Source organism: Athene noctua, chromosome Z (genome assembly GCF_965140245.1).
Source record: "Athene noctua chromosome Z, bAthNoc1.hap1.1, whole genome shotgun sequence".
Lineage (NCBI taxonomy): Eukaryota > Metazoa > Chordata > Aves > Strigiformes > Strigidae > Athene > Athene noctua.
Window position 1 is genome coordinate 87,204,172 of NC_134077.1, and position 15,751 is coordinate 87,219,922.

At 36.1% G+C, this 15,751-nt stretch overlaps 1 protein-coding gene across 10 annotated transcripts in view; it reads right to left on the reverse strand.

The window, feature by feature from the left end:
* The window catches only part of MEF2C (myocyte enhancer factor 2C), a 126,976-nt gene that overhangs the window by 71,010 nt on the left and 40,215 nt on the right, over positions 1–15,751 (reverse strand). For all 10 annotated transcript variants that reach the window (XM_074932688.1, XM_074932694.1, XM_074932691.1 and 7 more), the window contains exon 2: positions 8,732–8,929. In XM_074932688.1, coding sequence (XP_074788789.1) covers positions 8,732–8,785 — 54 coding nt within the window. In that variant the 5' untranslated portion in view covers positions 8,786–8,929. The remainder of the gene's footprint in view (positions 1–8,731; positions 8,930–15,751) is intronic.

Consider the following 15,751-nt stretch of genomic DNA (forward strand, 5'->3'; position numbering starts at 1 on the left):
AACTGGGGAGAATGAAAGTGGAGTGGAGGGAGGAAGTGCAACAGATAAGAGGCCAGCCAGCATTCAACTGTCTTTAAACCCTTTTTAAGCATGTATATATCAAACACAAGGTTTGAAACACCAACACAATTTATAAATAATGTTATGAGGTGCTTTTATGCCAGTTTTATATGTATTGCAAAAAGAGCAATGTTCAGAACTACATTTACCTCTGAAACATACCAAAAATTAACCTGATTCTACACTTCCATATTGACTGAAAGTCTATTACTTAGTCTTAGTCTTAGTCCTATGGTTATTTTACTTATTTAAAAGTTATTTTTAAAAATCCAAGAGCCAAACCGCCCTCATAACAGGAATAGCGATAGCAAGAAGGTAGGTTACTAAAGCCTGCAGCTTTTTTGTATATGAAGAAGTATAAATGCTGATGACTTTAAAGGCTCTGAGAAAATCAGAAGCTGCTTTCAAGTACTGGGAAAACTAAAAAAAAAAACCAAGCTGGGTGAAGTAGCCAGCTTCCAACTGTCTTGATATAAATCAAGGCAAACTCTTTATGCATTCTGGATAAAATTCTAAGTAAAGGTGAAACCCACTTTAGGTGTTAAAGGCATTGACAAAAGAGGATTGTTAAAAAGGACGTTTTTCCACTTCAACTCTGTCTCTTCTTCAATACCATGGAAACACCTCTCAACTAGCTCTTCATGCATAATGCTGCAAGAGTCTTCTGAGAGATGGGTCATGGACTAGTCATTGCAATATCTGTAAGTGGGGCTGCAGGCAGCCTGAATTCAAGTCTGCATATCACACACAGTGATATGCTCCCTTTAGAGGGCAATTTGGGCCAGAGCAGACTTTCTTGTTTACTTGCCAGTAATTAAAATTTACTTAAACTAAATAAACTAGATTGGTTTCGAGTATAAAGAATATAAACTACTTAGTTGCGAGTATAAATTCTTTCCTACGCTGAACTTTGAATGTGTGTGTGTGTGTAAATGGTGATGCTGGCCACTGGTAATACTCTTTATTTAGCTAAATTTGTAACAATTATATGTTTCTTATAGATGCTAATACATCTGGAGGAACAGAAGCAGCCATAAATACTCCTATATAATGAATACAGCCTTCAGGATACTTCATTTATCTTTCTCACAATGTTGATGTTTATTTCTGTATTTTATTGCTAGGAGTTGGTTTGGGATTATTTTATTTTATTTTTGTTTTTAATTCAGGTCCTTCTAGTACTTTTTTTCTGAAATCTCACATACTCCAAGAGGCTGAGCCATAACAGACTCTGCCTTTCTCACTAACACTCACAGCGTACGTGCTAACATTTTATGTTTTCCAAGTATCAGTCCTGGGACCTTCCAAGCAATTCAGTTAAGCCAGTGGCAAAATATCAGTGTTGCCCTTACTTCCTATCCTGATTATTAAAATATATAGCTGCTGACATAGGAAAATGAGGGAAACAGGGAATTTGCACATAATCCTTCCCATATACATTTCCTGCCATTAAACCTGTATGAGTGACTAGTGAAAAACAGGGACCACTGGTGCACACAAGTATCTGATACAGACACTGACTGGTCAGGAAATAGTATCGTTCTGTTTGTCCTTACATTTAATCTGGAGTGTCTACATTTCTGACACAGGGACTAGAGCAAGCATGGTAGAGATATGATGAATGTGACAAACAGGAGGTACTACACGAGCAATTTGCCTAACTTCAAACATCATAAAGTCAAGTTGGTGATACGTAAACCAAGGGGCTCTTGATTAAAATGCCACAATCCTATCATATGTTGAAACACCAAACTACTGGAGAGGCAACAGCTCTTGTTGTATTCTCTCTTCCCCTTCTTCCTATTTGATTTTCACTTAGATCTGTTTGTCATATGAAGAGGCCTGGCTGCAACAATCTTTACAGTAACCCTCAGTGGGACTGGGAAGCAGCACCAGTGCAGGGTTTCCGCTAGACAAACCTTCCTTTATGCAAAAGCTGGGCATGCCATATTAAAAGAAAGACCCTTTAAAGAGCAGTGAAGGACCTTCAGCAGCCTGCTTCCATGTTCTTATAACCCTCCAGCGTAACTTACAGGGATGAGACAGCAGTGATTTACGCTGGTAAAAGAGCTATTGTCCCAGAAAGCCTCAAGCATATCGAGCTACGACTCGCTGAATAGTCCAGATAAAGAGGAGTTCTAAGCAGGATGCCCTAAAATTATAGCTATAACAACTAAAATGTTCATGATTAATGGGTATAAAAAAGAAGGTTTTGTACTTGTGTGTTATGCCCCATTTTTAGTATGTTAGCACATAAATAACATATCAAATACTTAAAATAGTGATATTATTCAGTCTGCTTTGATCCAACACATGATGGTGGATCTCTCATACAAATTTTTTCTTTATCAAGTAAAGAGAGGAGGGATAATTGAAAGATGTGTTAATTAACAGATGATATAGCAAGTCAGAAATTAGTAGGTTAGGCAGTATCAATATGCTTCCCACTTTAATTTAAAAATTAAGATCTAAAACCAGACAGGGATGCAAGAATAATAACGGTTAATCTCTGATACTTCATTTCCTTCTGTTGAATCTGAGAGATAACATTAAGTCCATTATATATGGATGCACAGACACATATGTATTTTAGGAAAAAAACATCACCTCTATCAAAACCACAGTACCTAATACAATATATGAGAAAGCCGCTTGTTTTTTTTTTTTTTTTTTTTTTTTTTTTTTCGGTATGCTACTGCCAGTTCTGGCAGGTACAAATAGATGTTTAGGGTAAAAAACATGTTTACTAGTTCTGTGCTGCTAAAATGTTCATAAGGTAAAGGTCAAAGAATATTTCATTCCCTGCTGAGCAAATGGTCAGGAAGCACATTTGTCTGCATTTCCTGTCATAACAGGAAGAGTGTAACTTCTTCCTCTCCACAATGGCTTCAGTTCTGCTTCCCACCTCCAGCTCTTTCTCCCCCAGGGCTTTCCAAACCATTCCTTGCAAGACAGCGAGGCTGTGCCTGTGTCTGCACTGTTTTTCAGCTCTGCTGTGTCGGCAGATGCCTCATTCGCTACTGCATTCTCTTTACTTAGGCTTCTGGCTCACACTTCAAATTAAAAGTAATTTGACCTAAATATTTACCTTATGCTAATTCACTCTAAAATTATACTCAGAACATACATTTGAAATACAAGCACACTTAATCTTAAATATAATACATTCTAGAAATTCATGGTTGAGTTCAGCAGCTCTCTTAAAACTTCACTTCTCAGGTAGTGTGGCATTAACGTGAAAAGTGCTGCCAGAGTCATACACTACAATCTAGGAGTCATGAAAACCCAGGGTGTATCCTTTGCTTATAGAAACCTAACTTTCCCTCTGAAAAAAACAGGACCAAAGCCTAAATGTTATTCTATATTCCAAGTATATGTCTTATTTGGTGCAATTTAATGTAAGCAAGAGAAGGAATTCAAATATATAAAAGGTAAAAAACATGTGATGTTTAAGACAAAGGTTCATTGATCAGAATGATGCTTATTTGCATAGTTAAGCAGGGATGTTTTCATAGGAAAACATCTCCCTGGGGGAAAAAAAATCATAAAATCTCAGATCTTGAATAAAATTAAGACACCCCATGAGAGAAATATCAGGAAATTGGTGGAAAAAAGTTTTCTATCTAACTTGTGCTCATGTTAGCACTGATATGCAAGGCTCTTCTCTCTTTCTACAGGGGAGCTTCTGATTCAGCCAATAGTCTCTTACTCTTTCCTTTTAAATAGAGCTGAAACACAGATAAAAATAGATACAGGAGGCTGAAATTAGTTTTGAAACTAGCAGCATTAGGTATCGAAGTCAGTAGAACAAATCTAGGTCTTCCTGCAAACGGTCACTTCCCTCCAGGATATTCTTCCCCTGCCCCATAACCTCACTTTACTTATCTGCTTTAATTTATTCTCTATTGAGCTGATAACTGCAGTAAGTCTTGTTTTATAGCTTTACAGATTTGCTGGAATCAAAGAATGATAAAAGGTCTATGCATGAAAAAGTTAAGCAGCAAGTTGTTTTTTTTTTTTTTTTTACTGTCATACCCCATAGAATCACACAGACATAATACTTTAAAAAGGGTATCTTACTATTTAAGCACCTTAATGTAGAAGTCTACACTTTCTATGGTATTTAGTAACACTTAAGCTCCCAGCAGCTCATTACAAATTGAGAGATATTTTAAACAGTGTGCAAAATCATTAGCTAAGCTCAACTCAGTTTTAATGGTGACTCTGACAACTGCATGCTTCACAGGCAGCAAAAAAAAAAAAAAAAAAAAAAAAGCAGCACTAATGAGCAAGATGATCAGAGCGATAAAAAATGGTGGATTGCCATATAAGACTGTTAAGACATTTCTTAATATTAACTAGAAGAACTAGTGGATTAAAATCTAGAGGGTGTTCCAGACCTGATAGCAGAATGTCATTGGGTCAGTTTGCCCTCTTTCCTGGATTTAGCTCACAGACCATGGATTTCATGAGATATTTTGTAAGCGACCTTGTATAACAGTAATACAATATCATTTACGTCATTACACCTATTTATTTTAGGCCTGGGCAGCCCTGCCTGGACTGTTGCAAAGAGAGTTTCAGTCTACAGCAGAGCACAAAAGGCCCTCATCAAAACTTACAAAATATTTCAAACTGATGAAAACAAATAGTAAAAAAAACAAGGCAGACGAATTCAACTTTTCCTTCATGTGTTGATGATAACAGAGCCAGCTGCATTATTTCTTTCAGTTAAGAAAACACATGAAAATAAAGTTCACCCATGTTTTTGCAAATGCCCTTCCTCTTTTAATTTTTCTTTTTAAACAACCCAGAATTCTTCTCAGCAGCCTTCTCCAATCTGCCCGACTGAAATTTCTGCACAAAGGACTTTTAGCAGTCAGGAGCTTCCAACATCAGATGTGAGTGCTAATATTTTTGGCTATCGGCTCTGATGGTGCTGCAGCTAATACCATGTATGCAGTCTACTCAAATGGGCTGTTGACAAGGCTACCACCATCTCATGAGCCTGAGCAGCACTACCAGAGATTCATTCCACGTTTATGAAGGCTATACTATCCGGTGTTGCAATAATAAAAAAATATCTGGTCACACTGGCCGCTTATAACGGGATTCTCTTTGAAAGTTTTCATTTCCATTTAATATCATGATGGTAACTACAGGTCAATACACACTTATTCTAGTCTTGGCAATTATTCATACTCCTTCTCCCTGTGGCTAAAAGCAGAGCAAAAGGGAATTTTTCAGATGGGCTTTTCTGAAACTTTCACAACCGAAGAGAATTTGTGATCACTCACAGAAGATTCAAACATCCTCGTCACCTTTGTCACCACGTGGTAACTGTGAGGGCCAGGAAAATACAGCCAACTGGCACCCCACATGAAACATTACAATGATGGCTCCTCCTAGTTAAAAGCCTGCATTCTGCACTCACCGAAGACAATGACAGATCTCTTATGCAGTCGAAGGTAAAAGGACTAGGTCTCTAATGTCTAAGTTGCAGTAGTTTAACTTACCCCCAAACGACAAAGTTTCAAATAGGTTTTGGAAAAGTGCAGATTATGTCATCATATTGCACATTTCTGTGAGATCTGCAGCCAGACATCTGACTCTGAACAGTTTCAGTTTACCAGTATGGTCACTAAAGTACACATATCCAACTGACTAGACTTGCTCAGAAGAAACCCTCTTGAAGTGAGGTCAGCACTATTTTTGTCCTTCCCAAGTCACTCATGCAAGCATGGAGTCTCCCACCACAGCAGACAGAAGTGTGGAAGAAAACCGCTGTTATGCTGATGGAACAAATACTCCATCCATTGCTTAACGTACATAGCTAGTCGGGACACTGGACAAATGACTGGAAAAGCAAGGACAGAAATCACCTTCCATAGGCCTTGTAACAACTTAAACCCTTTTGCAAAATCTCTGTTATCCAAAGAGATTCACCTTTGCATCGGGAGAGGGCAGAATTAAACTATTGCTATATCCCCTTGTTTGATACATGTTCCACCTGTTTTTCCCTGCATGTGGTGTCGTCCTGCAGAGAATTTATGTGCTTGAAAACAGCTGAGTGAATACACTATCTGCGTGTATCACATTCACATCTAGCACGCCTTGTATTGTGAAACCACACTGAGTTTGAATATAAGCAACAGTAAGGTGGTTTCAAGTCAATAGATTTGCTGCTGTTCTTGCAAACATCTTTCGGTGAGGTAGTAAGAAAGAAAACAGTCTCTGTCCATATCACGGTAAATGGAGCTACAAATAATCTTTGTGGAACTGTGCTTCAGCTGGGATCTTCATTTTATTAATCAAAAACTTTCAAACTTTTTTTTTTTTTTTTTTTTCTGGTGTAACCTTTTCAACTTCTCTGCGCATTCAAATATATTTATGCCATCGATATATGCCATCGGGGGAAAAAAAAAAAAAAAGGAATATAAACCAATTAATATTTTAAGATTACTGGAATTGTGTAAGTTAGAAAAATAAATAAACCAATGCAGATTCACTGAAGCAGCAATATCTCATGGAATATATTATATTTTAAGAAAAGTAAGGCTTGTGAGAGAGTAAATCTCATACAAATGGTTAAAAGATCAATCAGCTATTAACGAAAATCCAGTTGTATTTAATCACATACATATTGCTACAGCTGAAAAGCCTGATCCCACAGTCCAAAGGAATCATTGGAAATCTTTTCTTTGGCTTCACTGAGCTTTAAATCAAGGCACTAAATGCAAAAAGAATAAAACCAGAAGAAACACTTTCTAAATAATGTTTCGATATATTAGTGGAAATGAGAAGCTGAATCAAGCCAATTATACTATGCCAAGGGTAATGTAAATCTATACCTTCAGTCTCATAGTGACTAATCAGTGTGATGGATATTATCAGATACTAGCAAGATAAACATTTTCTGCACTAACACTATAGTTGTTAGTATTCTGTAGTTTTATTCATAATTGTTAGTTTGGGAAGCTGGTGATAGAGGTCTTGAAAGTCTACTGTGGATGACTTGAAAGACTAGGTGTCTTCATTCATTACAAAGTAAATGTAGCCTCTTGAAAGATACCTCTTTGACAAAACTGGGTAGTAAGTTCTCCGTAAATCCTGTATTTGAGTAAGGAAGTTGACACTGAAGCTATTGTATGAACTAATGTTACTAATGGTAAAATTTTGTAGTATCATTTACAAAATAATTCAGGTTCACTTCAAAAAGAAACAATAGTAGTACGGGAAAGTTCCAGACAAACAGTGTCTTAATGTTTAATGATAAATTCAGTTCAGTATTTCAAATGCAGTTTCGATTCCAAGCTATAAACCAATTAAAATAAATATGGTGATGGTTTTATATTGATAGAATTACTGCTTTTTGGCCTGGCCCATAGCAATAGGCAACCTTTGGGAAAAACACAAAAGTATTCATCATATATATTATTTTGCTTTTATACATGATTTTCTGCCATGGAGAACAAAAGCGATTACTAATTCTACAAAATTTAAAAATTCTTGGAAAGCATATTTAAAGATTATTATTTGTTGTTATGCCTAGGCTGAATTTTTTATGGCTTTATAAAATCCTTGAAGACTAACAACATAACTTCTTAAAAACCAATCTGAATATATGAAGAAATTTGTAGATCAAATGAATAGAATTAATATATTAGCAGTAACACAGTATCAAGTTCTTAAAAAACAGCTACTGAAGATTACTCCCAAATTGCAGCCACATGTATCAAGAACACTAATCATAGTGTTAAATAATTTTATGGAGAGTTTCTCACACTTGTGAATCTCCAGTTTCAACAAAACATCCATCCTTTTACATCAAATGTAAACAGAAGCAGCTTTTCACTGATTTTATGTTAAGATGCCAATTGTTGAATTTTATTTTTCTGAAAACAGGAAAGCAGTTTCTCTAATTTATGACCATATTTTAACTAGCAGAGACAGTGTTGATAATATGTGACAGCTACTCAGCCATTTTATCTAAAGCAGTGGTAAAAATTAATTAAGCATTCCTGCTGGACCTATTTAGCCACAGCATCACCAACAGAGATGTTGTTTCATAACTACAACATGACAATATTATTGTATGTGGGTTTTAGAATGTGTTAGGCTACTAAAATTCTTTTTCAAACTCAGACAGGGAAAGATGAGATTTTTTTATGAAGTAGTGTCATTTTTATATGAGGAGGTAAAAATAAGAACACTGCAAATGTGTAGAAACATAAATAATTTGGATCTATGAATTTAAATGGAAGTCCTCCTGCAAATAAACTCATATTCCAATAGTTCACACAATACAGTTCTAAAAGCCTGTGTCCTGTTACAAGCTGTATATGCACTTAACCACGTATGGTGCACACTGAAGTGAAAGCAAGTGCAGAGGGGACCCCAAGTAGAGCATACACATCAGCCTTCGTAGATCAAGGCCTCAAGCAATAAATTCCTAAATATGCATGTTACTAAACTTGAAAAAACTGTGTATGACATTTCTGGTTCTTTCCAAAAGTACATTTTCTTTGATAGTCTTCCATACCTGGTGTATATGTATACATATATGTAGGTATATGTATATGTATTCAAATTTATCAACTTTTTAATCACCTTTGAGAATAAGTCACCTTAGAAATACAATATGTTTAAAAACGGTATTTTTGCTACTCACCTGTCTGTTACGTTCATCCATAATCCTTGTAATCTGAATCTTTTTTCTCCCCATAGTCCCCGTTTTTTTTTCTCTCCTTCTTCCTTAAAATTATGTATTTTTCCCTTCTCTTTTCTTCCTCTTTCCCGTTTCCTCAAAACAAACCTCCTTCTTCAGCACTTGCACTACTCAGTTCACAGTCCCCTGCATCCGTTCCTGCTAAACACAGAAAGGAAATCAAATGTTATTACAAAACTGATAGCTGGATGAAAGCTATTATATGGAGCTGACCAAGCATCCTCATCATAATTATAATGTACAAGTAAATTATAATAAAAATTTACTGCATCTATAAAAAAAGTAATACATAAAGAAATAATAATATAATTCAAAGGCTTCTTTTTATGAACAAACCCACCAATATATCAGGAAATGAAGAAAAGCACTGAAATACACATTGCCAAAACTTTAACGGAATTAGGTGTCTCTAGTTTTAAATATCACTCACTGCTCTAATATGAAAAATTACCTAAATCAGAGAGTTAATGAACCTTTCTGTACCTATGTATGCTAAGTAGGCCAGCTAATTCATTTCTGAAGGGAAAACAATCTTGTGTTTTGACAGCAGAGGTGATAATGTCCCTCATTATGCAAATAGGATGGACCTTTATTAAAGTGTTACTTGATATATGAGAGGTGTCAGCTACTTTAAATCCAAAATTTTTAACCTTATTCTTTAAGAATATAGACTGGCGCAAGTATTACCCGAGATACCTGAAGAAAGCACTGGTGAATTTTCCCTCATTTCATGTAAATTCTAAAACGTTCTGATGAATGTTTTATAGCTAGCAAACATGTATATCTTTCCTTATAAAAATTATTGCACCAAAAGACAAGCTAATAGCAGAGTAATAGGGACAGCTGATAATTTAAGAATGTCTCGAAAAATATTATCACAGTTTTACTAATGCACTGATACTGCCTCTCTGAACTTTACAATACTGGTTCCAAAGCTAAGGACAGTTAGATGCAATATATGAAAATATATGATGCAGCACACTTTCCATATTTCACAAAATGTCATGAATCACAAAGTCAATTTCTATCACATGCAAAGCATTTTGAGCAATAATAGACTCAATAGAAATAGAAGAAAATACAGAAATTATGTTGTCTAGTGCTAAAGTAAAAGATGCAATTTTTTTTCCCTTTTTACCTTAGTTTATATTTTCATATTTACATATTTTTAAGAGAGCAGCAGAGTTCTTTTAAAAACAGAATAGAAAAAAAGATCTGAAAAAGATTAATTTAAAATGATTTTTTAAAGTTTTTTGTGTTAGATCCATAGTGTATTAAAAATATTGCATTGGAAGTAAAAACTTAGTAATTTTAAAACAGAGGCTGGTGTTTCCTTAGTTATTTTAAGCTTGTAGTCTCGCAGCCAACCTGATAAATTCTCACAATATGTTACGTAACTCTAAGCTGATGTCCTGGCCATTTAATCCATTATTTGGCTCTGATTCAAAGCTACTGAGGTAGAAAAGCTAGACCTCGCTCGTTCTGTCTTCAATTCTGTCTTGATTTTCTTTGCATACATTAAACTTTAAGCTGCTCAAGTGTTTTATTGCTCCAAGAAAAAAATAGGTTAACAAATAAGCAGTCAGTCTGAGTTTTCTAACTAGCCACTACGATATAATTAATCTGCTGGACAAAACAAATTTTAAAGTATAATACGTATTACCTTTCTGCACATGAATGTCTTTTTATGTTATTTGCTAGGCATATTTATATATGCCTAAATCATTACCACAGTGCAGAACATGGAACAATTCATATCGCCAATTTAACAGTGTAAGGGCTGCAAAATTTTTTTTGCTGCGTTTTACTTGTTTGAAAACAGTTTGGCTTTTCACTGCTTAAAAGGACACAAGGGTGGTTGATCAGATCTACAACAAAAATCAGAAGTCCAAAACTTTGAAATAAATTGATTAAATGTATTTATAAAACTTTTTTTTTTTTTTTTTTTTTCCCCAAAGCAAGCCAGGGGACAGTCTTATCTGACACTCGGTGTTGACAAACAAACCCATTCTATTTTTAGAAATGGTTTTAAATTTCCTTGGACTGGGTTTCTTTCCTGTTTTTCCTATAGCCTTAACTCTGATACAAAGAGCACTTTGGAATGGTGTTTCCCATGCACATGCAGACCCAAAGGGCTCTAACAGGCTTTCTCTGTAGCAGTAAACCAATACGCTAATCCACAGCAAATGCATATGGAACAACTTCCTTCCCTTTCATTCAGCCGAAGCCAGTGGCACGATCGGCTTACAGCACAACCCTGCCTAAGCTCCTATTCACTCCAAGGTGGAAGGTCAGGGTGGAGAGATTAGAGCAGTGGCGACAGGGTAGCAAGGATGAGAGCTGCTCCTCAGATCAAGATGCTGATGCTGAGCGGGTTCAGAAAAATCACTGAGTAGCGAGAAAAACCTACCAGGAAGGACAAAAATCTTAGTGGAAGAGCAATATATTGAGTCTTGAGTCCTTCCCACACGCTCATCAGTTCCACATTCAAGACCAGTCTTCAAACAACAAAAGCTTTTATAGATGGTTTATAAAGTCAGAACACTTCAAACTCCCATAATCCACACAAAATGATTTTACAGTAATTTATGTAACACCTGATGAGCAGAATTTTGTTCTTCATCGCCTGTACTAATCCACTAACTACATTAGTTTTATTTTAAGTGGAAAAAATAGATGTTCAGGAAAATAAAATTGAAAGGGAGCCAGGATGATTTGGTTGCTAAATTTTATCATACAATCTGAGAGAACCTGAAGGAGAAGACAGAATGTGTTAGGTCATATTTATCCAATGTACAGTTTGCAAAGAAACATAAATTTGCTTCAACAGGCAGCGGGTTAAGTTTTCTTGCACAGATGAAAAACATCTCTCTCCCAATTGCTTTTTGCTTACTAGTCTAATTTCAAATAAAAGCTTTTCAGTTTTTCTAGAGAATTTATTTCCTTTTTAAAAATAATTTGTTATTTTTACAGCTACTGGAAACAAATTGGGAATGCTGTGGCATTCTCTGTATCTGTCTTACTCTTTTACGCACATACATGTATCAACACATACTGCTTCATGTGCTCTTCTTACTATGTGTTTACTATTGTTCTGTTTATTTCATTAATACATATACAAAGCAGATAGCTGGACTGATTACAAGCGAATCAGATTCAGATGAGTAACCAAGACATCTGATTCAAGGGCATTCAAAGGCTGGTGACCTCCAAGTCAAACAGAATGTAACGGACTCTGGAAACCAACAAATACCCATGGCTGCTTTAGGACTTCACCAGTGTTCTCAAGAATTTTTTGAAAGTTCTTGCAGGATTAAGGTTTACAGTATTAAGTCTTTAAAGTTCCTGTTAACTGATAAATTCTATTTCCCTAACACAAATCACACTAGCTAGAAAAGTTGACGGTACTACAAAAGTCACATAGTACTACAGACTTTCATTATCCAAGAGAATCTAAAAAGGAACATAAAATGACTCCAGAAGCTTTGTTGAAGTCACTCTCCACATAAAAGAAACCTTCCAACTTAATGACATGGTTACATGCAAACAAATTGCACTTAAAGAAACACACAGTTACACGCTATGGTGTTACAGTCTTCAGCATTTTTTCTTTTTGCAAACCCAAACATTAAAAAAAAAAAAAATTATAAATCAGACTGCTTACAAAAAGAGGAACTTCATTTTTGGCGGGCTTCTGTTCACTATATGATTTGGCAGAGGCAGTGGTAGCTGACAGAAGATTGATGTGAGCCTTGAGAAGGGAAAAGAGCTAATGGACAAATGCAGCAGACCACTTGACCGCTGCTGTCTCCCGTTCGTACATTCACACACGGACATATACATGAGCGCGCGCGCACACACACACACACACAGACATGCACACCCGCTATCCCTTCTCTGTAACACAGAAGAATCTTGATAGAATGGCAGGAAACACGCACAGAGCGGTCAGGGAAGGATATGATGTCAGCAACCACGAACAATAAAAGGTGTAAAGGTGCTTCCTTCCCTAAACTGTTCCAGAAGTGCAAAATGGGAACCAAAACTCTCCACTTCCTTCTCCGAGCAGAACTGTCTGAATCTGCTCTGCTGCAACACCCCAGACAGAGAGTTCTTTGAACAGTCACACCAGGGGCAATGCAGAGTATCAAAACAGGAGAGTCAAAATATTTAATTTATAAACAAGAAGGCAGCCAGAGAAAAAACTAAGTTAAAAAGTGCTAGGGTTTGGCGTTTTCATGGTTGCTTTACAAAAGAAACAAACTTGTCATAAAGATGTTCCTGTTCCATTAAGCAGCTTGCATTCTGCGTGGATTAATTAGGTTAAAACTAAAGAACCAAACCAATTTATTTTTATTAGCCTGATGTAAGGAAGCAAGCAAAAAATGCTGTCCCCATTCTCTTACCACTCTTATCTTAATAAATAAAAGTAACTTCAAAGTTATATGAAATCTTTTCATGCAAGCCTTTCTGTTTACTCAAAAGAGTTTTGAATCAGATTCCAAATAAAAATCTAAAATGTACTGGGTAAGAAGACATCAGCTACTTTTCCGATGAAAAATTAACTGCAAAAACTGCAACGTAACCATGAAAATCCACACATTCAAATAAAATGGTCACTCAAACGTTTTCTCTAAAAGCCCTGACTATGCTCCTTGTACAAAGACAGTGAAGAAACAGCTGGGCTTAGTGAATCAATAAAGACACTGATCATTTTGGGTCTGTCACCTTGAGCTGGATGAAGTTGAAAGAAATACAGAAAAGGGTGAAAGTAATGATCATCTCTCATGTTATCTGACTGAGATCAGCTGACATTAAAGATAGAATTAGTCCTTCACATTCAATGTGGTTTGGTTGCATGGTCATTACAGAGGCACAGTTCGGGCCATTAACAGAAAGGTTATGATAAAATTATATATGTCATCACCACGGCAATACATCAGTAAAGCAGAAACGGCACAATCTACACTATGGTTATCCAGGCAGAAAGCCATGCGACAAATGAATCTGAGTCATCTTAAGGTTTCAAACATCTGTCCACAACACTTTGATTTAGAAATTAAACATAACCTACATTTATGTGTTTTGATCTTATGGGAAGGCTGCCACAAGGAAAGATTGGAAGGGAGTTCATTTTAATCTACTGAATTTAACTCTCAAGAGATCATGCATTTTGCTACAGGAAGTATAAAGCAAACATTTAAGCCATAATGGATATAACCTAACAGATGAAATACTACAGACTACTAGAGAGAGAGTTCTTCAAACTGAAAATGTCTGTACATAAAGAAAATATTTGTTATCTTTAACTACCAGAGCTTATTAATCTTTTCATTTATCTAACCTGATTCCTGATTTATGGCAGGAGTTTAATTTGTAATGGAGAGCAATTCAAGGGCAATGAAATTCTGCATCAAGGCAGGAGTAAAATGTTCATAAACTTGCAAACTGCAAAGTCATTCCCTGTATGTAAGTTCTTATTAAAAGTTTTAGAGAGCGTGTGAATCATTTGATCTGAGGTTATATTTCACTAATTTTATGGCTGATTTTGAGAGCAGCTGCTGAATTTGTAAGAGTCTCTATTCCAACTGATAATCCACTTATTTGTTTCTTTGTTTCTTTGTAAAGGATAGCACAATGTATTTAGTTTTAAGTCTGAACTTCAGGAGACACACCTTATTTGCTTTTCACATTGATATTTGAACATTCCTATTATACTAACAATGTAGCAAAGATCTGCAGAAAATTCCTCTCTTTCAGCCAAGTTGCTGTCTGGTAATACCATTATTTGTATGCCTAGGAGAAAGAGACATGAGAATATCTAGCACTACTTTTTTTTTTTTTTTTTTGAATTTGGAGTTAAACAATTCTGAAGGCCAGCTGTAAAAAGACTTCATCTCCCTTGAACCAGAGCACTGTGGTCACTCTAGCTTACAACTCAGATACACTACCAGGTTATCTCACAGAGCAAGAACTTACGCAATGTGGGTGAAAGAGCTATTGTTTTGCAAAGTTGCCCTGAAGAGTTGTTTTTTTTTTTTTTTGGCAAACTAAGCATCACTGCCAACATAGTGGAGGAGACGGAACTTTCTGATAGTAGTTCCACTTCATTATGACACAGACCCTACTTTTCAAAAGACTGAGTTATCCAGACACTAAGTATCTAGTCCATTGCACCTCTGAATTTAATCTGATCCATGCCTGTATGAAAAGGAAAGGACTGACTTCACCTTACCTTACAGAGGATGTGCTGAGTGTTGTCCACCCGGCGTGGCGAAGGAGGCCTTTCTGAATAGTGCATACACGTTAGACCAAACCTGGACATGCTGGTAAAGATCCACAACAGGAGGCCAAAGGCCTTCCAAGAGATTGTGGAATTTGCCACAGATGGTGAGTCATTCCTTGCAGCGGTGCACCAAAAGAGGAAGCAACCGCCGGCAATCTAGATGAAAACTGATTGCCTGCAGCCCAGCAAGAAGAGATATGTGCCTGCTACGCTTGATGAAGAAAGGAAGACTTGGCTAATTTACAACATTTTTGAAGAATAGATGTAGGAGAATAAATGATTTGCAAAGCAAAGAATGCAGACACTAATGCCTATTTTAAGGAAAGCAATTAAGTGAAATGTTAGTAGGCTGAAAAATGCCCATGAACAGTTTTATTTTAAACCTGCAATGACTAGCAGGTGATATTTCAGTATCTACCCATCACCCAGTAAAAAAAATGGAAAGCAAATAGTTTGAAGAAAAAGATCACAGGTTGATAATTAGGTTCATGACGTATCTTTGGCAGCTAGACAGACATAATGGGAGTTTGACCAATAAATATGGAATAGGATCCTTGAAGTGCTTGGTAGACTGGCTCAAGCATAACAGTTTATTGAATCAGACAAGCTAATAATGCAAGGAAAAAAATAAAGGACTGAAAACTGAATCACCTAATTGGTCTGAAATGGAGACAGTG